Source organism: Phoca vitulina, unplaced genomic scaffold, assembly GCF_004348235.1.
Source record: "Phoca vitulina isolate PV1807 unplaced genomic scaffold, GSC_HSeal_1.0 scaffold3, whole genome shotgun sequence".
In the NCBI taxonomy this organism is placed as follows: domain Eukaryota; kingdom Metazoa; phylum Chordata; class Mammalia; order Carnivora; family Phocidae; genus Phoca; species Phoca vitulina.
Window position 1 is genome coordinate 61,174,705 of NW_022589706.1, and position 25,705 is coordinate 61,200,409.

The following is a 25,705-nucleotide window of genomic DNA, read 5'->3' on the forward strand; positions in this document are numbered from 1 at the left end:
CTCCGTTTTCACTGCTGTCCTCCCACCTGCTCTTTTCACGCTAGGACTTTGACTCTCCAGGCTAGGTTATAAAAAGGCTACAGCATCCATATCCTTTCTGTAGGAGCTGGGGTCGGGATACTTGCTTTGGGGAAGCCAGCTTCCATGCTGTGAAGGAGCCCAAATTCACTCAGGTGGAGAGACCAGGACGAGAGGAACTAGGGCCCCCAACTGACGGCCAGCCCTCAAGTCTGCCTGCTGAGACCCAGACCTCGAGGAGCAGAAACGGGCTGTCTCTGCTATGCCTTGTCTGAATTTCTGACCCCCAGCCTCTGCGAGCATAGTAAATGGTGATTTTATGCCGCTGCGTTTTCTGGTGATTGGTTGGGCAACCACAGTAATTGGAACAGTCACTGGTGGGTTAAATGGTGCTGAGCAGGGGACACATTTCTTCCTCCCTTCCAGTATAGCTGGGCTGTGAAAGGGCTATGCCGAAGCAGCAGTTAGGAGTGTCGAGATTATGGCATTCTTCACCCCTCCCTCCAGACAGCGGCATCTCTTGTTCTGCTAGACGTTGCAAGTGTCCCCATCTTCCCAAAAGCCCAGGCCTGGAAACACAGAGTGTCTGATTTTTCCTTTCCCTTCACCCTCCTGACAGAGGCAACAAGTGATGCCCATTATCTTTTTCCTCATGCCTCCACCAGTTTGTTCCTTCCTTCCCATCCCTAACAGAATTAGAGATATGATCTGGAAGTCCCCTGTAATTTGAGACCACTGTCTCCTACCAGGGCAATGCAAAAGGTGAGTCACCCAGTCTGTCTCTGGGGTACTGTTACTCCCTCACCTGACTTTGTTCCTGTGTTGGGTCCAAGCCCTTTTCCTCCAGCTCCTCTTAACTGTCCCTGGCTACAAAGCTAAATTTGGCTTACAGAAGTCTAGTGGTATTAGATATTATTCTAATATTGACTGTTAAATAAATCCCTTCGTGCTGCTTTCTCTGGAAATACTCATGCAACAGCTTACAGCTTTTTCTTTGTCCTGACCCAAACAGCATTTGTAGGGAGAGTTTTTGATGAGTTAAATTTAAAAATCTGAATATAGCCTGCAGGGTCAGCTCAGCTTCTTACCATAAAAACATGAAAAAATGCAGTTTTCATGAGGTAAGGACCCAGTTATCCCTACTATTTTATTTTTGAAGCTACACGAGAGGAAGTCTGGTACTGACAGAGTTTGTAGAGGATTATTTCAGGCCCTATTTAGAACGTGGGTCTTTAACATGTACTAGTTACAGCAGACATTATAAGAAATGACCCTTTTTATAATGTAGAACTTCCTCAAGACACAGAAAGCTGTTTGCTATGGGAAGCAGGAGAACGATTGCATCCTCTGAAATCTCACTATATCACCATTGTTTCCTAAATAACTTGAATGTTGAGCAGCTCACATTTTTTTTTTGAGAGAGAGAGAGAGAGACTGTGCGAGCAGGGGGTGGCAGAGGGAGAGGGAGAGAATCCTCAGGCACTACGCCCAGTGCAGAGCCCATGCGGGGCTCCATCTCCCAGCCCTGCGATCATGACCTGATTCGAAATCAAGAGTTAGACGCTTAACCAACTGAGCCACCCAGGTGCCCCAAGCAGCTCATATATAAGAGATTAAGTCTTTAAAAAAGAGAAAAAAAAGGAAAAGCGGGCAGCTACCAGTCCTTTATTGTGAAAGTATTTATGAACCACTGAGCTCTGTGCCGGGCACTGTTTAGTGACCAGGTATGTGACAGACGTGGGTCCTTGGGCTCCCTAAGTCATGGAAATTGACAGGAGGCCAGAGGGCATTCCAGGCAAGGCTTTTGTGAGGGCTTATGCACAAGGGATACAGCATAATGGGCAAGTGTCCTGCAGGCTGACTCTCAGACCAAAGGCCAGGGAGAGTTTTCAGGGGGGTTGAGGTGGGAGAGGGGGGACATCTAAGCACGTTGGGGCAGGGAGAGACAGGAGGTTGGGGGTGCAGGCACAGTGGACGGAACATGCTTCTGTATGATTCGCCCGTCTCTCTTAGCATGTCACCTCTCCACCCTGGGCATGATTTTTAGTATTTATAATGAGGAAGTAGGTGGAGGAAGTTCAGCACTGGGGTCCATCTTGGCACAGACTGGTTTGGTCCAGTCTTCACCAGTCTTTGTAGTCCCTCCTTTCAGTGAGCATCCTCCCTTCACATTCCTGCAAGATAATACTATTCAAGGGGCAGAGAGTTTTAGCTATGGTAGAAGATGGACTACTCAAAGGGCAGAGCTCTGTGGGACTGCTGGGTTTGGGTGGTTAGGGTTGATGGGAACCGAGTCCAAGCCTTCCTCTGCCTCAGGTACAGAGCAGGCAAAAATCTCTGCCCTAAAAAAAGAAAAAAATCCCTGCCCTCATGGAGCTTGCATTTTTGGGGTAGAGAGAATGAGATAATGAACTAAGTAAAACGTGTAAGACAGTGTTATGCACGTTAGAATTTTAACTAATCACAGGACCATGTTTATAAAATGCTGTTGAGCAAAATAAAGCTGGAAAGAGCAGTCGTGCTGTGTTCCGCTTGAGGGGGTTGAGTTTTAGAGGTCAGGTAGGCCTCGGTAAGAAGGTAACTTTGGAGGAGGTAAAGAAGGTGAGATGTAAATGTCTGGGGGAAGATCGTCCAGGGTGGAGGTTTCAGCAAGTGCAGAAGTCCTGAGGTCAGAGCATGCTGGCTACTGGAGGAACCTAAAGAGGCAGAGAGAATGGAATAAAGAGAATGAAAGGTGGAGAGACAGGTCTTCTTGGCCTTTGCAGGGCATTTTAGTGCTTGGGGTTTTTAGCCTAAGTACAAGAGAAGCCATTGGAGGGTTTTAAGTAGGCGAGTGTTGATGATCTCATTTAGCTTTTAACAAGAGCATTTTGCTGTGTTGAGGACAGTCTGAAGGGAGCGAATGATGGAAGTGAGAGACTAGTTTTTGTAGGCTATTACATAAGTCCATGAGAGATGGAAGTTACCTGGACCAAGGGGTAGCAGTGGATGAATTCTAGAATAATTTGAAGATAGGGCAGACTGGATTTGCTGGCAGATGTGGGGTGTGAGAGGAAGAGGAGATACTTTAAGATTACTTTAAGGTTTCAGTCTGAGCAACTGAAAGATGAGTTGTCCTTAACTTAGATGGGAAGACTCTGGGAGGAATGAGTCTAAAGATTAGGACTTACTGTACTTGACATGACAAGTGGAGATGTCACAAGTTAGTTGAATATCCAGGAGAAAAGTCTGAGCCGGTGAATTGGGAGAGGTCTGCATGTGGCAGCATTTAAAAGAAGAAGACTGGATGAAGTCACCAGCAGAGTGGATGTAGATAGGAAAGGAAGAGTTCCAAGGACGGAGGCATGGGACACTCCAATGTGAAGATGTCAGGGAGAAGGCCCAGCAAAGGATGCAGAGGCATGGACAGTGAAGCAGGAAATGAATTAAGAGGGAATGATCTCTGGAAAGTGAAGAAAACGTTTTAAGCAGAGAAGGGAGGGATTGATCAAATTGCGAAGTAGTGCTTATGGGTCTAGATAAGGTTGTAAAAGAACTAACCATCGTATATACTATCACGATGTCTCTGGAGAATGAGTAAAGCAGTTCCACAAAGTGGCAGAAGTAAGAGCTCCAAAGATTAGGCTGGGTTCAAGAGAGAATTCGAGAGGGACTGGAGACAGCAAATAGGGACTTTTAAAAAATCTTTTCAAAGTAATCTCTACATCCACCATGGGGCTTGAACTCATGACCCTGAGATCAAGAGTCGCATGCTCTACTGACTGAGCCAGCTAGGCACCTGGGGACTTTTTTTTCTAAGATAGGAGAAATAAAAGCATATTTTATGCTGATGAAAAGACCTTTGCTTTTCCAGTGAGGGACCTAGCCTTGTCACACATGCTCCCTTCTTTGGACTTCATATTTGGGTATTTGCTGTTTGTTGGAGCCCTCATAATAGGGAATCTGAACTGATAGGAAGCTGAGGATTGTGAAATCCAGCTTCTTTCATATGCAGAATGCTTCTCTTCCCCCAAACTGTTGATCCCCATTGCTCTGGGGAAACAATGTAGATGTGGTCAAGATGTTCCGTGGAATTGCATTTCTCTCATTTATTATTTGCATGGTTCTTCATATTGTGATTTGGTGCTCTATCTCAACTCCATAGATCACACCTTTCCCCAATTTCTTTAGGATGATGGTTCTTCACTGATTCTTCATTACTCCTGCTTCAAAGGAATGACAGTGACCAAAGAAGTCTTAAAAACTTAATGTGAACCCTGTGGCAGTCATAGGCTGTTCACAAAAATGTTCCTCCCATCTGGCCGCGTGGCTCTCAGATAAGACTGTGCAGTGTGTCCTAACCAATGAAATGTAAGCTACATGATGTTTGTCACTTCTAGTAGAATCATCGAGAACCAGTGCTCTGTTGGCAACGGCGGTGAAGCATATGTGGGGATGAAGCCTCTGTCAGCCAGGGTCCGAGTCATAGCACCGAGCACGGTCCCCTTGCCAACCCTGGATAGACCTCTCGTATGAGAAGTGAACTTAAGTTTTATTCCTTTTATTTTGGGACAGCAAAACCCAACGTACCCCAAATGACGCAATGCCTAAGCAAAAATGAACTAATGTTCCAGTCTCCATTATAACCAGCAGATGACCAAGTCTAGGATATGAAAGTTTCACTTTCCCACACCAGGGGCAAAGAAGACCCAGTAACAGGTGGTCAAACTTCACCCACAGTCAGTTCTCCATTCAATAGAAAACGATGGAACCTTTAAAATGTTAATGTTGTTTTAGAGATATTGCTCTCCTAACTAGGAGGAGAACTTTTCTTCAAGAGACCTAGTTGGACTACCAAAACGAAGTTTAGTTCATTTCAAACTTTGTTCTCTGGGCCATCTGCATTAGATCCTCCAGGCATGCTCCTTCCAAACACAGAGTCCCTGGTTTTGGCCTCTGAGAAGAATCCTGTGGTTCTTAACTCCTAGGAAGTACTATAATCTTGATCTTGATTTATATATGTGGCCTAAAACAAAAATATATTTGGTCTTTGTCCTAGGTTCCTGCCACAGAGCTGCTAAAACTCTTCAAATTTCCCTAGTGGTAGAAGTGCCTTGTGTTATTCATAATAAGCCCGATTTTATGCTAATGAGGTCACTTAGGGAGGGGGCTCCCAGATAGCCTCAGGATTGAGCTGGTCACCAGAAAGACCAAGGGATTAGACCTCTTGACCAACCTCCAGAAGCAGATGTGGGGGAGGGTACTGGAAATTGAGCTCTGTAAACTCTTGCACAGAGAGATTCAGAGAGCTTCTGGGTTGGTGAGCACATGGAATTGTTGGGAGGATGGCATACCCCTGCATCTCTCCCCTTCCTTGCCCTATCTGACTCTTTCATTTGGTTGTTCTTGAGTTGTATCCTTTATAATAAGCAGGCACATGGAAGTAGTGTTTTCTGGAGTTCCTGGAGCCATTCTAGCAAATTATCTAACTTAGAAGGGAGTTGTGGGACCCCCCCCTTCCCTACCAATTTAATAACCAAGTTGGAAAGAAGTGTGGGTAACCTGGGACCCAGTACTTGGGACTAGCATCTGAAGTGAGTGAGGGCAGTCTTGTGGGACTGACAGTAACTCTGGGTAGTGTTAGAATTGAACTGAATTGTAGGACATCCAGTTGGTGTCCAGAGAATCAGAGAATTGGCTGTGGGTATTGGAAAACACGCTAGAAATATGCTACCAATATAACACTGAGGTATATTTTCTGGTTTGTTTTTTTTTTAAGATTTTATTTATTTATTTGAAAGCGAGAGAGCACGAGGGTGGGGAAGGGCAGAAGGGGAGGGAGAAGCAGACTCCCTGCTGAGCAGGGAGCCCGACACAGGACTCGATCCCAGGACCCCGGGATCATAACCTGAGCCAAAGGCTGACGCTTAACTGACTGAGCCACCCGGGCGCCCCACTGAAGTATATTTTCAACAGAATGTCTGATGGACTTTAGTATCAGTATCACAGAAGAAATGTTAGTGTAAGAGACAAATCATAATTCTGCATAAAAGAATTTTATTTAGTGGTCAGATCCCAATGAATAATGCCAGTCATTGCTTGATTCTGCTAAACTGTGCTATTTAGATATACTCTTAAGAAAGTGTACAGTGCATCACCAAAAGCTGTTTAATTTGGATTGTGTAGAGTAAAAGAAAACTTCATAAATCTTTGTTTCCTGATAAAATTTTTAAAATATAAAAATGAAAAAACAAACCCAAAAGCAGTATTCAAAAATAATAAATGTCACCTTGGACTATTTACAGTAAGATGCCTTTTTCCTAGGAGAATGCTCTCTGCTTGATTCTTTTCCTCACATTTCACCTGTCACTCATAGGTGTTCTCACCCCGACCTGATCCTTCTCTAGGATTTTTTCCATTCCTGTCTTGCTTGAAACAGTCACCTGTTCTCTCATCTTTGAATCTTTCTCTGATACTCCTTTCTCCTACGCTTAAATTACCAGTAACTCTATTTAACAACATTTGTTGAGCACCTCTACGTGCCAGGCACTGTGCTGGGAGGCAGAGAGAAATACAGAGATGAAAAGTCATGGACCCCTTCCTCAAGAATCTGAGTTTGGGTTGAATTAAAAAACAATGTTTTCCACATTATATTCCATGAGATCCCAGGCTCCTGTGAAGTACATGTGGGGACTTCTTGAAACAAAGTGCACTCATGGAGGGTCTGTCAACGTGGCCCACTCCAGGGCATTTTGAACTCGGAATTCTGCTCTTTATGAAGCACAGCCTCAAAAGCCTAGGCCTATGGTTTGCGTTCTAAACTTTTTGTGGGTGAAACGTGTATGTTGGGCAGTAAGGGATCAGCCATGCCAGTTGGTTTGGGGGAAGGGCGATTTGTTTAGTTGGTTTCTACAAATTCCAAGTATGAAAAAGCCCTTAAACCCCCCCCTCCCCCACCAAATACTAAATTTGAGCTATAGATACATATTAAGTAGTTCTCCCTTGATCGGGACTTAAAACAAGATGCTCTAAGACTCCTTTTGTAAATGTCCAGCAGGAGCTCTTCTTATTACCTCCACAAATATTTCTTTGTGCTTTTCTGTGAACATTTTCTTAGCTTTGAACATAAAAGCAGCAAATGAAGCCTGCAGGTCACCTTTTTTTTTTTTTTGCTTTTATCATGGTTGAACCCAAAACAAGCTCAGCTCTTGCATTTGGCCTACATCTTCTTTGTCCATGAGGTCTTGAGAGACCCATGGTGTTACTTAAAGAAAAAAAGAAGGCAAACTATGAAATATAAAACAAAAGCCATACATAGCATACTATGGAAGCAAAAACGAAACCATACCCTCACTGCCCCCATCTTGTTCCATGCCTGGCAGACCACATCCCTACGAATATTCACATTTGGAAATATTTCTCAGTCACGGTAAAGTCCAAATCGTGGTAGTGGGCTTGTAGCATATTCCTCTCATTGATTCCAAACAGCTGACCACTGAACAGTGACGAAGGGAGTTTTTATGGGGAAGTTCTTGATGATACTCAGTCCATTCAAGAGTATTAGTGCCAGATTCAGAACTTCCTCATGAGCTGGTTCCAAGCCCTTTGGATCTGAAGGCAACTTTGGGAGTTGGCATTATTCCCATGTTACATTTGGCCCGCCCTACTCTGTGGTAGGGTGATCACAATGTCTGAAATACGTGAAAAGAATGAGAAGAGCAGGGAGTACTGGGGGAGAGAGGGAAAAGAGAAGTGATCATGCACAAGCTTCTTGCTCTGTCGTGCATATATTTTCAGTGTAACAGCATGTATTTCGACACATAAGGGCTTGTGCTTTTTCGTTAAAGAAGTAACTTGCCCTGAAAAGCTCATTTGGCAAATGTGGCCATGAACGTGTGTGTGTGTGTGTGTGTGTGTGTGTGTGTGTGTAAAATGTGTGATGAGGTTATGGACCAAGTCCTGTGGGTGTTCCTGGCTCCTTCTCCCAGCACACCCACCTCACAGGCAAGGAAAAGCTGATAGGTTACACCTGGTCGGTTTGATATTCAGAAGCTTCGGACAGGCTTTCCGAGAAGCTTAGGAAATTCTCCTGGTACTCGGAGCAAACAATCTCGTAACGGTAATGCCGGAACTCCACAGCAAAGGTGCCAAAATAAGACAGGAAGCACATGACCAGACCCCACTGGACCCTGGCTGCATACATGTGGATGCCTTGGGCCATGAGGATGAAATCTGGGGAGCAGCAGTCAAGGAAAGTACCCCCATCAGCCTCATTAAAACTGGGCTTTTTTCTGGACAGGGACAGGCTACAAGAAAAGGCTCACTCCCCGCCCGCCCCCATCAGCAGAACTTAGCTTGACAGCTTGCTGAACACACGACTTGCGTGAATAATCCGAAGTAACATTACTGAGCTCTTCCTTCATGCCAGACATCCGTCTAGGTGCTTGCGTGGAAAATCTAACTTAATCCTCACAGCAATCCTATTATCATCAGTTCATTTAAAAGTAGGGAAACTGAGTCCAGATGGTCAAGTAACTTGCCTGAGGTCACCGAGGTGTTAACTGGTAGAGCCGGAATTCAAATACAAGGACTCGGACTCCCGGGCCAGGCATGCAGCTGTACCGCCGCCTAATCTGTGAGATTAGCAAGAGGATTAAAATTCCCCCAAAAATTAGTTGGCCAGAAAAAGAAATCTCTCTTTAAAAAATCACTGCAAGTGACTGGATTCATAGTCATCTTTCTATCTGCAGAAACAATTTTGAACATATCAAATCACTAATCACCTACATCGAAGCTTTGTCTCTACGGTGCTAATAATGTGTAAGCAGCCCCTCCTCCTTTTCTGCTAGTTTTCACTATTAAAACAACAAATGAGACTCCCATGCCTGAATCTCTATGGAGTGTGCACGCACACACACCAGTGTACAGGCGGTGGGAGCTGGGAAGGAGAACGTTTCAAAGCATGCTTTAGTAAGAAGCCAAGAGGCCAAGGTCTAAATATATTTTTTAAGAAAAATCAGAAATGCTCCCTTGGAATTAGCTCTATCTTCAGAACTTACACTTAAAATCTTGGGAAATTTTCAGAGAGCAAAAGAATACGGTGAAACTACTTCAGCCAGACTCTGCTGTCCTGAGAAGGCCTGGATCTGTTCACCTGGGAACCAAGACAGGGTTCCAAATGTTCAGAAACAACACAGGTCAGGATTGTTTGGTATAAGCTGAAAACGCAAAATAAAGTCTGTACATACTCTTCTGACTGAGGGCTCAAAATAATGGCAAAGCAATATTATTACTTAAGTTAGTGGGGAAGGGATAAATCTTCAAATCTCATACCAGAATTCTGACCTTTCTACTCATAAAATATTTTATCAAGTGGCTAGCCATAAGCACGAGTTTTGGCTTGATTCTCCAGTCCTTAATTGTTCTCTAAGGTGCTGCAGAACTTCAAAAAACCAGTCACATGGTTGGCAGTTAGGAAAGAAGAAATAAAGACCTCAAAGGCTCCAGTAACTACAGGACATCTCCGAACCACAAACGTTTTCATGTTTTAAAGCCACTTTCCTAAGGCGAAAGGGTGTGGTGGGGAAGAGTTCAAACTGTGCCTGAGTTTTAAGTCGAGATCACTGCATACAGAGTGTGATCTTGGGTAAATTATCTCTGTCCTTACTATTCTTGTTAAAGGAGGATTAAAAGAGTTGATCCATTTAAAGTGCTTAGAATAACGCCTAGCACATGATAAGAGCCTAATAAATGTTGGCGATTACGTGCCCGAAGATGTAATGGGGTTAGCTATACGTTCTACCACCTAGGAACCTTATTCCCTTCCTCTCTGGTTTCTGAGGAGAACCTATTGGAGTGAACACTTAAGATCACTCTGCCCCACAGAACGAGTGGCTGATCTGATTGGTCGCACTGGAACTGGCCGGCTTCTATTGGGCCACGCCACCGGTAGGTGGGGTCACCGTGCTCCTCCCGGGCTAGTCTCCTGGGATGTGTTTGGGGTTAAGCTTTTCCTGGTTTCTCTGCTCGTTGCTGGGTGGATAAGCAGAAGTCCAAGGTGTGACACAGGAGGCCTGCCACGTTCTCCTTTGCAAATTAAACGAAATAACAGGGCCATTAATAAAGTCACAAATTAACTTTTTTTTTAAGATGTAAGGGAAAAACAATCCCCATTTTCGTTATGCATCTTCGTTATGCTTTTCATCAAGGGAAACTTTTACATCATTAATGATAAGGAACACCATTGCTACAGATAGAAACAATTTTGAGAAGGCAGAGCTTGTTTTATTTTTAGTTCCCCATCTCCTCTTTGGCATAAAAAAGAGGCCTGAGAGTTTTTGTTTTTATATCCATTACTGTTGTCTTTTGTCTAAGATTCTGAGATAATCTGACCAATATCCTAACCAATTGGAAATGGCGATTTTCTCATCTACGTGTCTGGGTTTTACTCTCACTGTCAAAGCACCTTCTTTTCACATTCAAAGGATACAGAGGACCACACAGAGAGTGATGGATGCTGAGAGAATAACTCGTGGAATTCCAACTTTCCGTCCTTCATTCTTGATGTTGACTTTGAGCGTCAGTGCAGCCTGGATCCAGCAGGTCAACGTGCCAAATCCAAAGGTCAAGGAAGTTCCGACATTGTGGATTTCTTCATCATTCGTGAGCTAAGGGATGAACAGATAATGACAAGGAGGCCCATTTAGAAAAGACATGATGGCCAATGGAACACCTGAGGGAGAAAAAAAATAGGTAAAGTGATGTCTCAATAATGGGATGATAGATTTTGGAAAGAGTGGAGTCCTTCATCTTCACTGGCTCTTTGTGTCTGTTCTCAAATGGTCTGAACTCTGAGGGGGGAGAAAAGGAAATAAATAGTACCCCCAGACCTCAAAATATTTGTTTAGAATAACCCACTCAGGCAGGGGTAATCTATCCTTGAATTTATTTTCCAGAAAAGTGTAGAAAAGCAAAAGAAAAACAGTTACACCAAAAAGAGAAATGTCAGTTTCTACAAACATACACCCCAAACTTTGTTTTCCAGACTAAGAAATGAGACCCGGGATCTGCCTGTGTATTTAGTGATCGAAGAGGATATAACTCTAAGCGGGTCAAGATTTTACTGACATAGACAGCTAACAACACTTACTCCTACAAAACTGGACTGTGTAATGTGACCAATTCATTGTTAATGGGATTTTGTTGAATTTTCCTTTTATAATAAGAAAATTGTCACCTAAAAGCTTTTTCCATATTTGTAGATCCATTAAAGGACATTAGTGTTTGAAGATTCCTGGTCAAGGCTTTTATAGAGTTAATAGGTTACAGGAGACCCATTTGGGTTATTTCATTTGAGGGTTAAAGACGTAACTCCAAATCATTGCCTACTGATGTCAAAAATATACTGGTCACTTTTTTTTTAATATAGTGGTCACGGGGCGCCTGGGTGGCTCAGTCGGTTGAATGTCTGCCTTCCGCTCAGGTCATGATCTTAGGATCCTGGGATTGAGCCCCGTGTCAGGCTCCCTGCTCAGCGGGGAGTCTGCTTCTTCCTCTCCCTCTGCCCCCTGCTTGTGCTCGCTCGCTCTCTCTCTCTCTCTAATAAATAATCTTTAAAAAAAATAATATACTGGTCCCTTAAAACATCTTTAGCAATTATATATTTTTTAGTTACACATATAAGAAAATAAAATCTATAGTTGAAGAGACGGCTCTTACAACATAGTAAAATATTTTTTTGAATTGCCATTGTCTTCAGATGTTTTATTGTTTGACATTGCTGTGAGAATAATGGTTGCATCAAATCAATATTGCTTTCCTTTTACAATTTTTTCTATTGTTTTTGGCTGTAGTATTTTTTCCTCTTTGGAAGAAGCCACTTTTTTTCTCTCTTAGCTCAAAAGACATATTTTCAAATCTTTATTTATTTACATATTTTTTTAATGCGGAGGACACCTGTATTTATTTATTTATTTATTTATTCATTTATTTTTGAAGATTTTATTTATTTGTCAGAGAGAGAGAGCGAGAGCACGAGGGGTGGGTGAGGGCAGAGGGAGAAGCAGACTCCCCGCCGAGCAAGGATCCTGATTCAGGACTCCATCCCAGGACCCTGAGATCATGACCTGAGCTGAAGGCAGATGCTTAACCCACTGAGCCACCCAGGCACCCCAAATCTTACTTTAAATAACAATTCCTCAAATACAATTTTACTTCTAGGCAATGGGTTTTCCATGTTATATACATAGTCCATTCATTTATTATTTTAAACTTAATTTAAAAAATAGATTATATAATTACATGGTTCAAACTTTAAAAAATTATAGAGTACAGATGGAAAACTCTGTCTCCCATCCCATACGCTAGCCACTTGGTTTCTTCACAGGCAACTAATTTGTTGTTTCCTTTGTATTCTCTGTAGATATTCCAGAAAGTGTTCTTCGTATGTCGTGTCATCATTCATGGTTTTGAGTATTTGTGGTTCACCAAAACAACCCAATCTCTGGACTTTAGGAAAGACCAAAAGGTCTACCCAGTAACTTCCATCCAGGCCCTGGTTTTTATAGAGTTAATAGGTTAATAGGTTTATAAACAGCCCATACAGCACAGGCAGGCAGCAGCCACTCAGTAAGTCTGGCTTGATAGGGGATGGGCCCTAGAGTAGTAAAAGAACGAGTGGGACTGCCAATCTGTCAAACGACCCATCGATTCAAAAGTAACTATTCCATTGCTCCTCTGTGCCAGGCGAAGTGCTGGGGAATGAGTTTTCCTGGTGTAATGAATTACCGGGACTGAGGGGTGGAACGAGAGACAGTTTTAGAAAATCCACTACCCTATATTTTTAAATGCCTCTGCCATTTGGATTTCACTCCACAGACGGGGAGAGGTGTCAGGATGGAGGAAGTTTCTCACCAGGATATAAAGCAGAGGTTGGAGGACACTGGGAAGGGAACGAGCCATGGGCAATCAGACAACCACTGTTCCAGTGCGGGGGGGCTCCTCGTCTGTCTTACAAATGGAGTCGTTCGAGTCCAGAGGTGGATGATGGTCTTGGCAAGGGAATTTTTTTTTTTAAGTAGACTCCATGCCCAGCGTGGAGCCCAGCACGGGGCTTGAATTCATGACCCTGAGATCAACACCTGAGCTGAGATTGAGAGCCAGATGTTCAACCAACTGAGCCACCCCTAGGGAAATGATTCTTAAATGTTGTGATCTCGGGCTTCTAAATGTCTGGGCAGAAGAGTTAGTGTTAGTAGATCTTTATACAAGTCCTAGGTGTTCTAGAGAAATTCTGTGTTTGCAAACTTGAGTCCCACGTGAGCTTGCTCTTATGAAATGCAAGCTTTCATCCAAAAAGGATATTCAGTGTTTAATTTAATTAATTAATTTTTAAAAAGATTTTATTTATTTATTTGACAGAGAGAGACACAGCGAGAGAGGGAACACAGGCAGGGGGAGTGGGAGAGGGAGAAGCAGGCTTCCCGCTGAACAGGGAGCCCAATGCGGGGCTTGATCCCAGGACCCTGGAATCACGACCCGAGCAGAAGGCAGACGCTTAACAACTGAGTCACCCAGGGGCCCCTTCGGTGTTTAATTTTAGAAAGGCCATGATCATATTAGTTTTCTAGAAAGTTACATCAGGAGACAATTTTTATGAGAAAAAGTATAAAGCACTTTGAAATCCTCTGTAGAAGATACACAGCGATTGTAGAGGCTACTTTTCCCCATAGCTGTGCTGTACTTCCAGTGCAGAGTGAGCACCCTCACACATGCAATGCGAACATCAGCAGACGGGCCCGAAGACCAGAAGGACTGACTGCTGGAGGACCTGTGCTTAATAGGAACCACCACTAGCATTATTTAAAAGATTTGTGCAGAATCAGTGGCTATGACCATCCTCTAGGCGAAGGGGGAGAAGGAGGTGAAAAAGGCCAAATGAAGTACCTGAAAATTACCAAGTAAGGTCATTCCAAAGGAGGCCAGACACAGCGCCACCAATCCACTAATATTCAGCCATGGATTTAAAACCTTGGGTTTCAGCTGTATGAAGCGCAGAACAGCTACCACGAGAGCTGGGGATAAAACAAAATGTTAACATTTAAAAATCTAAATCATGCAGCTAGATTCTGAGGCAGAGTTCTAAAGCTCCAATGTGCAAGATTAAACTTTGCGCCATGGTGCATTTTTAAGTCTCTGAAATGGCAGATAATTTCTAAAAGAAATTTTTCACGTGATGCTTATGATTATTTGGATGTTTTATTATGCCTACCCTGGGGGAGGCAGAGAGGAGTTGAAACAGCAGTGCTATATGTTATTTGAGTGGTGCAAGGGTTGTTCACAGAGTTTTCAAAAACAAGGTCAGCCCAGGACACACTGGCTTAGGAGAACATCGCAGAGGCCTCACACAACAATTAAGACAGGAATAAAGACAATCCATGGCTCAAGAGTTCACTAATTCACCCCCCCCCCTTTAGTTTCACAGTGTTAGAGCAGACACGGCAGGAAGACACAGGGAAGAAGATGGGTCCACCTCCAGACACACCTGCTGGTCCCTGTGCCAGAAATCATTCCTGGGGATAGGAAGAAGACAAGGCAAGTGTACAAATCCCTTGATTATTGGTTTATTCCCACTTCCCTCTAATTCTATCTGGAGGTGTCCACTGTCAAAGGACAAGGATAGTCGATCTAAATTAGAGCAGTTACAGTAATCAAATTATGAAATCTGAATTTTAACATGGATCTGGAGGCTTGGTATGTACTAAAAATCATGCTGATTATATGATGAAAGCTCAATACTTCTATGATGTTACTCACTTTGAAAGCCCACTCCATCTTTTGAAGCAAATTGTTATGGGAGACTCAGAAAGAATGAAGGAATTTACCTAGATTTAAACCTGACTTCTTTTTTTTAAGGTTTTATTTATTTAAGTAATCTCTATACCCCATGTGGGGTTCGAACTCACAACCCTGAGATCAAGAATCACATGCTCTTCCAACTGAGCCAGCCAGGCACACCTCAAACCTGACTTCTAATAGTAACCTTGAGGATGGTCCATACCCAAGCCATGAATATAAGAATCCCCTTTTAGTAATTGCTTAGTGCAGGGGTATTTTCATATTTATATGAAAAGCTGGGAGAGGTTAGTCTACAAATAAGTGAAAAAGAGTGCTTGCAGTTAATATAAGTTATATCTACATATAAGGAAATGCACTTTCTACTTCCTAAGACAATTTATTTTGACATTAAGGTTTAACAGGGAAGACAATTAGAAATTCAAGAATTATCCTATTTATACAGCAATTAAGTAGGTAATTATTTGCTAAAGGTTTTTTGTTTTTTTTTAAGATTTCATTGATTTATCTTGACAGAGAGAGAGAGAGAGACAGTGAGAAAGGGAACACAAGCAGGGGGAGTGGGAGATGGAGAAGCAGGCTTCCCGCCGAGCAGGGAGCCCGATGTGGGACTCGAGATGGGATCCCACATCCCACTCATGTGGGATCATGACCTGAGCCGAAGGCAGACGCTTAACGACTGGGCCACCCAGGTGCCCCTTGCTAAAGGTTTTTATCTTCATTATAGGCCCTTATTAGTAGTCATTAATAAAGAAAACCCTTCCATAAATTTGCATTTCCTATATTTGCTGAATGTCATAATGTGAAGTTACAAAGTTAAGCTCAGCAAGTTGATTTTCAGTTCCAAGTACCTCTGATCAGAGTGGTGTATACAATTTGGTTAAGATTTGGATTTTAGAAACAAAATAGTAGTAAACTGTAATTTATAAAATCTCAAATTGTTCAGCTCTGATTTAGCTTTTAGTATATTTATGCTTCATCTAACTCCCACTAGAGGTCATAGAATTTATAAATGATACTTGAGTTGAAAGAGTCCAAACCTAATGGTTTGAGGGACCTAGTTAGAAATTATAATATATCAGAGTCTATTAATAATGACAACAAGTATCCTAGAGGATGAAAAAATCAGCACAACTTCTTCCTACTTTTTAAAATGGGAATAGGAGGAGGAAGCGGAGAGGAGAAATTCCACATAAGCCCTAAGTGATCATCAGATAAAGAGGTCACTAGGTTAAGACCAGAATCCTCAACACAGGGCACCACAGGAGACACTTGCTATTAACTGTATGGATATTAGGACACAATGACCACATACCAAGACAGCACATTTCATTTCTTTTAAAAATGACTAGTGAGGGCGCCTGGGTGGCTTAGGCGGTTAAGCGTCTGCCTTCGGCTCAGGTCATGATCCCAGGGTGCTGGGATCGAGCCCCCGCTTCGGGCTCCCTGCTCAGTGGGGAGCCTGCTTCTCCCTCGGCCACTCCCCCTGCTTGTACTCAATCTCTCTCCGTCAAATAAATAAATAAAAATCTTTAAAAACACTTAAATTAAAATGACTAGTGGAAAGTATTACTCTAGCAGCTCTGGATGTCATTTAATTTGGGGGAATAGGATTGTACTAGAACTTCGGCTCAAGCCCTAAAGCACTGCTGAAGCAGACACAGATGGCTCTCCTTGTTGACCTGTCGGGTCAGTTTGTTCCCTTGCGCCCAGAGCAAGAGCGTCAGTGGCCATATTCTGTGTTACTCATTTCTCCCTGGTAAACACAGGACACGTATCATCTTCTGGTCTCAGCCCTGCTAGCCTTCCCACTTGTAATATGATGATAAATCATTTTATCATGAACAGATGATGAAATTAAGCAGGAAACAGAAACCTACTTGGAGACATGAACTCAACCCAACACTCCTAACTTCCAGGATGGCATTCCAAACACCACACTCGGCCCTCTTTACCTATTAACGCCATTATTAATCAGCTCAGACTAGGCAGATTTTCCTTCAAAAATAGATTCTATGGGCAACTGGCTGGCTCAGTCAGTAGAGCGTGTGACTCCTGATCTCAGGGTTCTGAGTTCAAGCCCCACGTTGGTCATAGAGGCTACATTAAAAAAAAGAAAAAAAAGATTCTAATCGAAATTTTAAGGTGGTGGAAATTACAAGCTTCTGGTCCTTTAACAGTTTTATTAACAGGTTTAATGGAGGCAAGATTCAGATTATCGGTTATTAAGTCCTTTTCAACCAAGTAATGATTTAATTATACATGCTTGAGAAAGACTTCTGGGCAGTGGGGTGATTTCAAAGCTGTCTTTATATATACTGAACAATTTGTTACTACATTAATGTTCTGATCAGAAGATATGTCTTTTAGTTTCATTAAAAATTTTAGATTTTAGGGGCACCTGGGTGGCTCAGTAGGTTAAGTGTCTGCTTTCGGCTCAGGTCATGATCCCAGGGTGCTGTGACCGAGCCCTGCATGGGGCTCCCTGCTCATCAGGGAGTCTGCTTCTCCCTCTCCCGCTCCCCCTGCTTGCTCTCTCTCTCTTTCTCTGTCAAATAAATAAATAAAATCTTTAAAAAATTTTTTAGATTTTATTAACAGTTTTAGAAAAGATTTTTAAAACCCACCCTTCTGTTGTTTATGGTATTTGGAATAGTCCTTTGCTATATAAGTATCCCCTATTTATATTAAAAGAACACAAAGAGTAGAATAATTGCCTATTTTCTTTACTAAATTTTTTATTATGAGGCTGACTGGGCCTTTATTTTTATTTATTTATTTTTAAAGTGGCTCCACACCCATGTGAGGCTTGAACTCACAACCCTGAGATCAAGAGTCGCACGCTTTACCGACTGAGCCAGCCAGGCGCCTCTGGTTGGGCTTTTAAAGTTCAAACTCAAAACAGCAGCTCTTCATTGCAGTTCTAAATTGGTGCGTGGCCAAATTCTTTGTTCATTTGTTTAGTTTTATTGTTTGTGCATCAATAATTCCTATTTATGACTGCAGTAGAACCCAGCAATCAGTGTGTTTTGGCTGAAGGAGGGGGAGCAGCTGCTATTAAGTGACTGAGATCATTCAGCCTATCAGCTTTATCCTCACAACCTGTTCAGGGCAGAAAAGAATATTCCTTTCAAGAAATTTGTCTTAGGTCTCTTTCCCCACCGCCCTGGGGAAATAAAAGTGTGGATTTGGGACAAAGTGCATAACTAATTGGGTAAAGAAAATAATTGAGTTCGATCTTTGATTAGTACATCAAAAAGACAGAAGATCTTTGCTAACTGGTTTTAATAAATGCTACACTGACTCACTTGTAGATTGTAAATTAGAATCTAGATTTCTGCCAAAAAGCAGTGATTTCTAGGCAGTCCACGTTGTTCCTTAAAGTCAATAATGCCATCTAAAGTAATAGTCCGAGGTCTAACAGGGACTGGCCTGGGGAGATGAAAGCCTCCTCCACTTGGAGCAAGAATCATTAGTAAATGGATTCTTTTTCACTCCCAGGGTTGATAAATAAATAATTGTTGGTTTCCTCCCACTGAACACTAATCTTCATCAGTTTCGTTCTACCAGATGGCACCGAAAATGCTGGAAGATAATAAAGAAGAAACACTGGATACTGCAATACCTCAGAGCGAGCACTAGTAAAGGCTTAAGTGCTTCTTGCTGGAACAGGGGAGGACCAGAGAATAAGATGATGACGGATGTCATCTGGAAGAGGGGAGCTTGTTTTCATTACTTTGTTTTTGGAAATGCTTTTATAATTAGTTAATCATAAGCTTTATACCTGGATACATTTGTGAGCTGTGCAAATTGGCATTTTGAAGATTACACACTAAAGACTATGGGGAAATATCAATTTGTCTTAAGAATGTGAAGGAAGCAATATGTGGCGTTTTCCAACATGTTCATTGGTGTCTTCAAAGCCCAAGTGGAGGACAAACAGCTCGTGACAGCTTTTTAATAAGGGCAGTCTCCTGTGTCTCGTGATTAGATGAGGTGGTATTTGCAAAGCACTTAGCATTATGCCTGGAATATAAATGACTGCTATTAATTATTGCTATTATTGCACCCCGTGGGGAAGAGCATATGAGTAGGTACCAACCTGCAGCCCTACGTGGTGTGACTGCAGGCTGACTGGGAAAGGTCCCTGACCCTGCAATTCAAGATTCTCTCTCGGGGGCGGGGGGGGGGGGGGTGTTCTCTTAAATGCAAATAGCTCCTTAGCAGTCATTTATGCCTTGGTGTCAAGAGTAGGAAAAAAAAGGTGAGAATTAAAGCTCATGATAGCTGAGGCTGATGGCAGGGAAGACAGAACCTGACCGGCCAGGACTGACACTGGTGCGCACGTGTGCGTCAGCTGCAGTAAGTACTGCCTTTTCCAGAACCGGGGAATAGCCGCGACATGAAAATCCTGCCTACCAAGGACACGACGAGGAGAGTTCTTCAAAGACTCAGCAACTTCGGCATCACGGTTGTATCTGACCTCCTCCTTAGTGGTGGCATGGCAGTCCATGCCTTCCACACATCTCCTGCTCAGGCAAAATGGGCTATGTTTTGGGGACGCCTGGGTGGTGAAAGGTTTTGACCCACATAGAGTTAGCTCCAGGGAGGAACTTTAGTAACCGCAGACAAGTCCCCCAGTGTGCTTCTCATTGAACTCCACGGGTTCAAGAGAGGCCTCCTGGGCCTCCCTGGGAACATTCTCCACGTTTCTCATATTTTGAGCCTTCTATATCAAGATTGTGCCTATGTTGCATGTTGGACCAACCATCTCCCTTGATTTTCCAGTGAGTTCTATAGGTCTTTCCTTTTCCTACAGCAAACGTTAAAAAAATAACATCTTAAAAATGAGAAGAACTTTTTTGGGGTGGAGTTCTACATAGATGAAATAATAGGTCACCTCTTTGGGGGGCAGATGCCACCAAGGCTGAAATTCTCACCATCCAAAAGAACCATTTCCAGAAAGCAGTTGTTGAAAAATTTAGCTATCACCGGCCCATCCCCTACAGCATGCCAACGATGATATTAGCTGACCCTTTGAAAGACACCGAGGAGACTGGCCTTGGGGAGATGGTATACAAGGGGGACGTGGGAAAGGACAGAGAGAATGGCTGGTTCCCTCAATCCTCAGAAGGAAACACTCACTGAAATGATGGTCTTGGGCCCTGAAGGAAAAGGACGGAACAGGGACCAAACCTGAGCACCAAAGGTTTCTTCTTTTTTTTTTAACCTACATCTCCACTTGCCATCTTGGTATGTGTATATATGTACAGGAGACGGCATCACCCATGTTAATGCTGACCTTTAGATCTAAAGACAGTGTCTCCACACATCAACATTTATCACAAAGCCCAGGCATTTGTCATCCTTGCCAGTGAAGAAATAAATAAGGCATTCTTTTTAACACAAATGTATTGCACCATTACTACATTGTCATGCAGGAATTTTATGGCACGTGAAATACAGTATTTCACGTGGCAATAGAAATAAAGTCAAGAATACACTGAAATGATAAAGATGATAAGGGGAAGAGAAGATGTAAGGTAAGCAGGGTGAACATGAAAGTACGAGAAAAAAGACCCTCAAAACGAAAAGCCAGCTTCAGCATATTGACATGATATGATACCAAATTATCAGCTAAGCCCACCGTGCTTTTGATGTGGGTTGGGAGGATTTAAAATAAAAAAGAAAGGTACAAAGCACATCAAGCATTCTTTCACTCTTCTTACCTAGGAATGCTGCCATGTTCATGACTTGACTAAACACACAGCTTGCAGGAGGCTCGTCACCTGCAATACTTGAAAATAATGACATGTTTTATTACTACTATCTTAAAATCTGCCACCTTCAATGGTCTGTGTCCCTTCAAAATTCCTCTGTCGAGATCCTAACCCCCAATGTGATGCTATGAGGAGGTGGGGCTTTGGGAGATGCTCAGGTCATGACGGTCGAGCCCTTCTGAGTGGGATTAGTGCCCTTATAAAAGAGATCCCAGAGAGCTGTGTCGTCCCCTTTCTGCCGTGGGAGGACACAATCAAAGGATGGCCATCTACAACCCAGAAGAGGGCCCTCATCAAGACTGCTGGCGCCCTGATCTTGGACCTCCAGCCTCCCGAGGAGCTGTGAGACATAAATTTTTGTTTATTAGCCACCCAGTAGCCCAAACTAAGTCACCTGCCAACTTCTCCTAGGATCCAACAGATCAGAAGAGCTATCGAGTTACCTTATATAAGGTGCGTGCTTCACGCCCGGTTTCCTGGAAAAGAAAAAGCGCAAGTTAAAGCACAGTCATTTGTGCACAATTTAACCTCACCAGTGGCAAAGTTTTATTAAGTCTGTTGATAAACAACGAATTACCCAGAGGTTGGCTTTACCTTTCAGCTGAATTTAATGGGAAAATTTTGTCATCTTCCACAGCTATAAAGTATCTACGAAGAAAGAACAAGTAAAGTTTATAAAACAAAGAAAATTTTTTTAAAAGACTCATTTGTTTCCCAGTTTTACTAGATTAGTCACATTAAATCATATTCATTGTTTTTCCCAGCTGGGAAAAATCTCTTTTGCTATAATGTTTACCTACAGATCACTTACAAGGCTCTTTACAATTCAAATGTGATTATTAATACTATTTCTTGAATTTTCAAAACACCCTCCAAATTGATGGTAATCATTATAATCTGGAAACTGGGAAAACAAAGAAATAAGACCTTATAACTTTGAGGAAACTAAAATTAGAATTCAAATTTTCTAATTTCTCAGGAGTGTGCCCACCTCTCTCAGTGAACAGCAAGGAACTAAAATAATTTGCTGGAAGTGAAATAGTACTTGAAATAAGCAAGTGTGGGAGCATTTTGTGATAAGCTGAGTACCAAACCCAGTCATACCAGACTATGCACTAGACTGTGAATGGAATCTTTAGCATGTGAGAATAATGAGCAAATCTTGAAAATAATGAATCCCTATCACCAGTTTATAGAACGTTCATTACCGAAAGAACACGGGAACACAAAATAAAACCAGTATTCTTCACTACCTGCTTTGCATAATTTATTACTCATTCTTGCTTTTTACTTTGGGTAATAGAAGGGAAGACAAAGGGGGACTTTAGCAAGGTCGAATTAGTAAACATTATTTTAAAGTATTTATAAATACACTTATATAGCTATGCCATATACTATCAAAACTACATTTTGATCTACACTGCACCGAGTCCTTAAATAATTAAATAAGAGAATACTCACACTATCCATAATCCAGCTGAAGTAAACAAAGTAAATACAAGAGGTAAAAACATCCATACGCTGCACTTCTTCCCATCCATGCCTGTACCACTGAAATAAAATCAACAGGCATTAATAACTAAGGCAAAAATTCACCTTACTCTTTCAGGGCGGAAAGGGAGTTTACTTTAACTGAAAAGAAGTGTATTTTATGAAACCAGGATCCAAATCAATCTATTACTGCCACTTACGCTCGTGGAAATCCCATGAACAGTTAACAAGGATGATAGTTGTCCAGCATTAGCTTAAATATTCCAGAGCCTTAGTTGAGAACTAAATGGGAAACTTCTCATAAACACAGTTATCCTTATATGAGCATCAATATTTTTAAGCAAGGACAAAAGGGTTTGGGTTAGGACTTTCAGAAGAGCTAGGTACCAAAGCTTATTCCAACCTACTTTTAGTGTGATTATTAACAGTTTTGGATTTATGGCTCTATGGATCTGGCATGTACATATGTCTACAGCTTGGCAGATAAGAATGCTAGAAACAAATGCTTACTAAATAAATTAGCAATGCAGGAGGAAATGACAAATGCTTTGCGAATCTGAACTTTTCTCATGACATGTTATTGAGCAACTATCTCCAAAGACTCTAAAGATGAATTTCAGGAAAACAATGCATTGTGAATAATTTTAAATTAACTCCAGTGAACACAGTGGGGAACAAGAACAGATGTCAGGCATTTTGGATGTTATATTTGAAAGCAAAAATAAATGAATAAAAAGATTCCCCACATAAATGGAAGTGAAAAAGAGAAGCTGCAGGGGTGTCTATGAGAAATTGACCTCCACAGGTGACCTGCCAAACAGAAGAATAATGTAATTAATAGGTATCTCTAAGAAGCTATCACTGCTCATTATTTTGAGTTTTCCAGTGAACCACCAGTTGCTTACGAGTTGAACCAGTACTGCTACATATCTGAGCACCTCCGTGATATCTGCTTTTGCACGCTGACACTCCCTGGACCTCCCAAGTCCTGGGATCAGAGAACTAACATGGCCCTCCCTGGAGGCTGGCGACCGGTAAGGTGTCAGGAAGGTCTTGGTTACCAGAAATCACCTGCCTGATAAAGTAGATCTTTCAGGTGAGGGGACACACACCCGAACCTAATAATGTATCTGTGACCCATCGTGGTATGGTCTAAACAGCTGTCTGGGTAGGGATGTTAAATAAATGACAGTAGCTAAGAGTTGAAAGACATTAGAACTGGGGCCCCTGGGTGGCTCAGTCATTAAGCGTCTGCCTTCAGCTCAGGTCATGATCCCAGGGTCCTGGGATCGAGCCCCACATCGGGCTCCTTGCTCAGCGGGAAGCCTTCTTCTCCCTCTTCCACTCCCCCTGCTTGTGTTCCCTCTCTCGATGTGTCTCTCTGTCAAATAAATAAATGAAATCTTTAAAAAAAAAAAGACATTAGAACCACTTTCAATCAATTTAATCCAGTCTACTCCGATCCAATCCAATCCACAAGGATTGACATCCTGCTTGTGCCACATATCATACCAGGTAGTGGAAATAATTGAGGTGAAGTCTCATGAATACAACTATTTATATGTAACAGTTTATTCAATATAGAAAAGCTATTGTAGGAACCAGTGGTGCCTACCCAGTTTGTGTAATATAGAAGGATGATGAACATTTGAAGCACACCCACTATGGCTAGTCAGTGTCTGTGCATTTATTTATGTCCAGAAAATCGTGGGCTTATAATAAAGCTATCAGTTTTGCTAAAAAAAAATAATTTCATCATTAGCCAAAGACGTAGCATGAGTACAGAAAACTGGAATGTGGATTGAGCATGCAAACCCATTATTCCACATCTGCCCCTGAAATCGGATGCTCAGACAGCATGAGCACAGATGAAATGGTTACACTGGAAGAAGAGTTCAGAGACCTAGTTCTCAACCTTAACGTTGCCAGTGATCAACTCTCTGGGTCTGGGCCAGTTACTTACATCTGTAACACCATTTCCCCAACTTGCTGCATGAAGACTGAATTTTAAAAGAGGGAGGACATCAAAGACTGTGCCCTCACACGGGAGTAGTACCCTAGAGGTTAACCTAAGCATGGTATCTAATCTGTCTGCAGGAACAGAATGCTCCAGCGTACAAGAATCATCAGCCTGCAGGGAACCCATGCCTCTTAAGCATTTTTACAATAGAGCGGTGAACAAATCAATGCCAACGTGTTCATGTACAGGGGGGAATACAACTGCCAAATGGACAGATACTCACACTGGTTCCCCTTTTGGAACCTCTATCTGGGCAATCAAAATGTGGAAGCAGGAAAGTAGAATGAAGAGAGTTAACGAGCTAATTCTAAGAGCATGGCATCAAGCTACAACAGTTTTATGTGCTTGCTGCCTCTAAAGAGCAGTATGGTGGAATGGAAATGGTATGGTGGTGCATAGGCCTGAAATCCACCTCTGTCACTCACCACGTGTGTGATCTCTGGCTTGTTATTTCATCTCTTAAGCCTTAGTAAGTGTGCTGATAACTTCATATTTGGGAGGATTGTGCTGAGAATTAATGACGATGCAGGTAGAGCACCTCACCCATAATACATGCTCCGGAAGTGGCAGCCGTCCCAAGCAGATCAATGCCGGTGTGAGGCCGAGGTACTTGCCCTCCAAGGCAGGGCTCAGGACAGCTTAATACAATCTTCCTCTCTGGGCTCCTGCTTTTCTAGAAGAATGCAGACATCCTCCCTGAGATCCTTTGATATCTTTCAGTATGCATTGCTCTTCTTATTGTCAAAGCATCTAAGATGGCTAATGGCTACTGTCCTAAATTATTTTATTTTTACTAGTTTAATTCTTTTTATTTTAAAATTTTTTTATTTATTTGAGAGAGAGAGAAGAGAGAGAGAGAGCACAAGCAAGGGGAGTGGGAGAGGGAGAAGCAGACTCCCCACTGAGCAGGGAGCCTGACGTGGGTCTCGATCCCAGGACCCTGAGATCATGACCTGAGCCGAAGGCAGATGCTTAACCGACTGAGCCACCCAGGCGCCCCTACTAGTTTAATTCTCATAGGGCAAACTAATACCAAATTCTGGGAAAACCATACGGTAAGGCTTGCCTAATGATAGATGAAATTGCTCTTTCTTAACCTAAAGGGATGCCTTGGGAGGTAAAAAGAATAAGTCTATGGATAATGGTATCGTTAGCTTCCAATGGAACTACTGTGGAGCTTCTTCAGAATTTTACGTTGGTCACGCTGTTCTTGCCGGGGTGGTGATAATGGCAAATTCACATGCTGTTATAAGAAATAATACACAGAGATCCTGTATATCCTTCTATCTCCTCGATGGTAACATCCTGTCCAACCATATAGTACAATATCAACGACCAAGATATTGACATTGATACAATCCTTGACCTCATCCAGATTTCACCAGTTTTATATGTACTCCTTTCTGTGTGTATTTAGTTTTATGCAATTTTACCACATGTGTAGATTTGTATGATCACCACCACAGTCCAGATATAGAACATACAGTTGCTCCTAAAAGGGGAACCAATATGGCATGAGTTACAGGACCTTAAGAATTCCTTTTGTTGCTCTTTTATAATCACA

General features: G+C 42.4%; 1 protein-coding gene across 6 annotated transcripts in view; it reads right to left on the reverse strand.

Annotated features, from left to right (window-relative positions):
* Positions 1-6,037: 6,037 nt before the first annotated feature.
* Positions 6,038-25,705, reverse strand: part of TMEM150C (transmembrane protein 150C) — a 69,418-nt gene continuing 49,750 nt past the window's right edge. For 5 of the 6 annotated variants that reach the window (XM_032400656.1, XM_032400653.1, XM_032400650.1 and 2 more), the window contains 7 exons: positions 22,092-22,181; positions 21,225-21,278; positions 21,074-21,106; positions 20,580-20,647; positions 13,942-14,069; positions 10,487-10,664; positions 6,038-8,229 (listed from right to left, as the gene is read on the reverse strand). In XM_032400656.1, the coding sequence (XP_032256547.1) occupies positions 8,021-8,229; positions 10,487-10,664; positions 13,942-14,069; positions 20,580-20,647; positions 21,074-21,106; positions 21,225-21,278; positions 22,092-22,171 (750 nt within the window). In that variant the 5' untranslated portion in view covers positions 22,172-22,181 and the 3' untranslated portion in view covers positions 6,038-8,020. Of the gene's footprint in view, positions 8,230-10,486; positions 10,665-13,941; positions 14,070-20,579; positions 20,648-21,073; positions 21,107-21,224; positions 21,279-22,091; positions 22,182-24,566; positions 24,915-25,705 lie in introns of those variants that run through there. The other variant, XM_032400655.1, reaches the window with a different exon arrangement.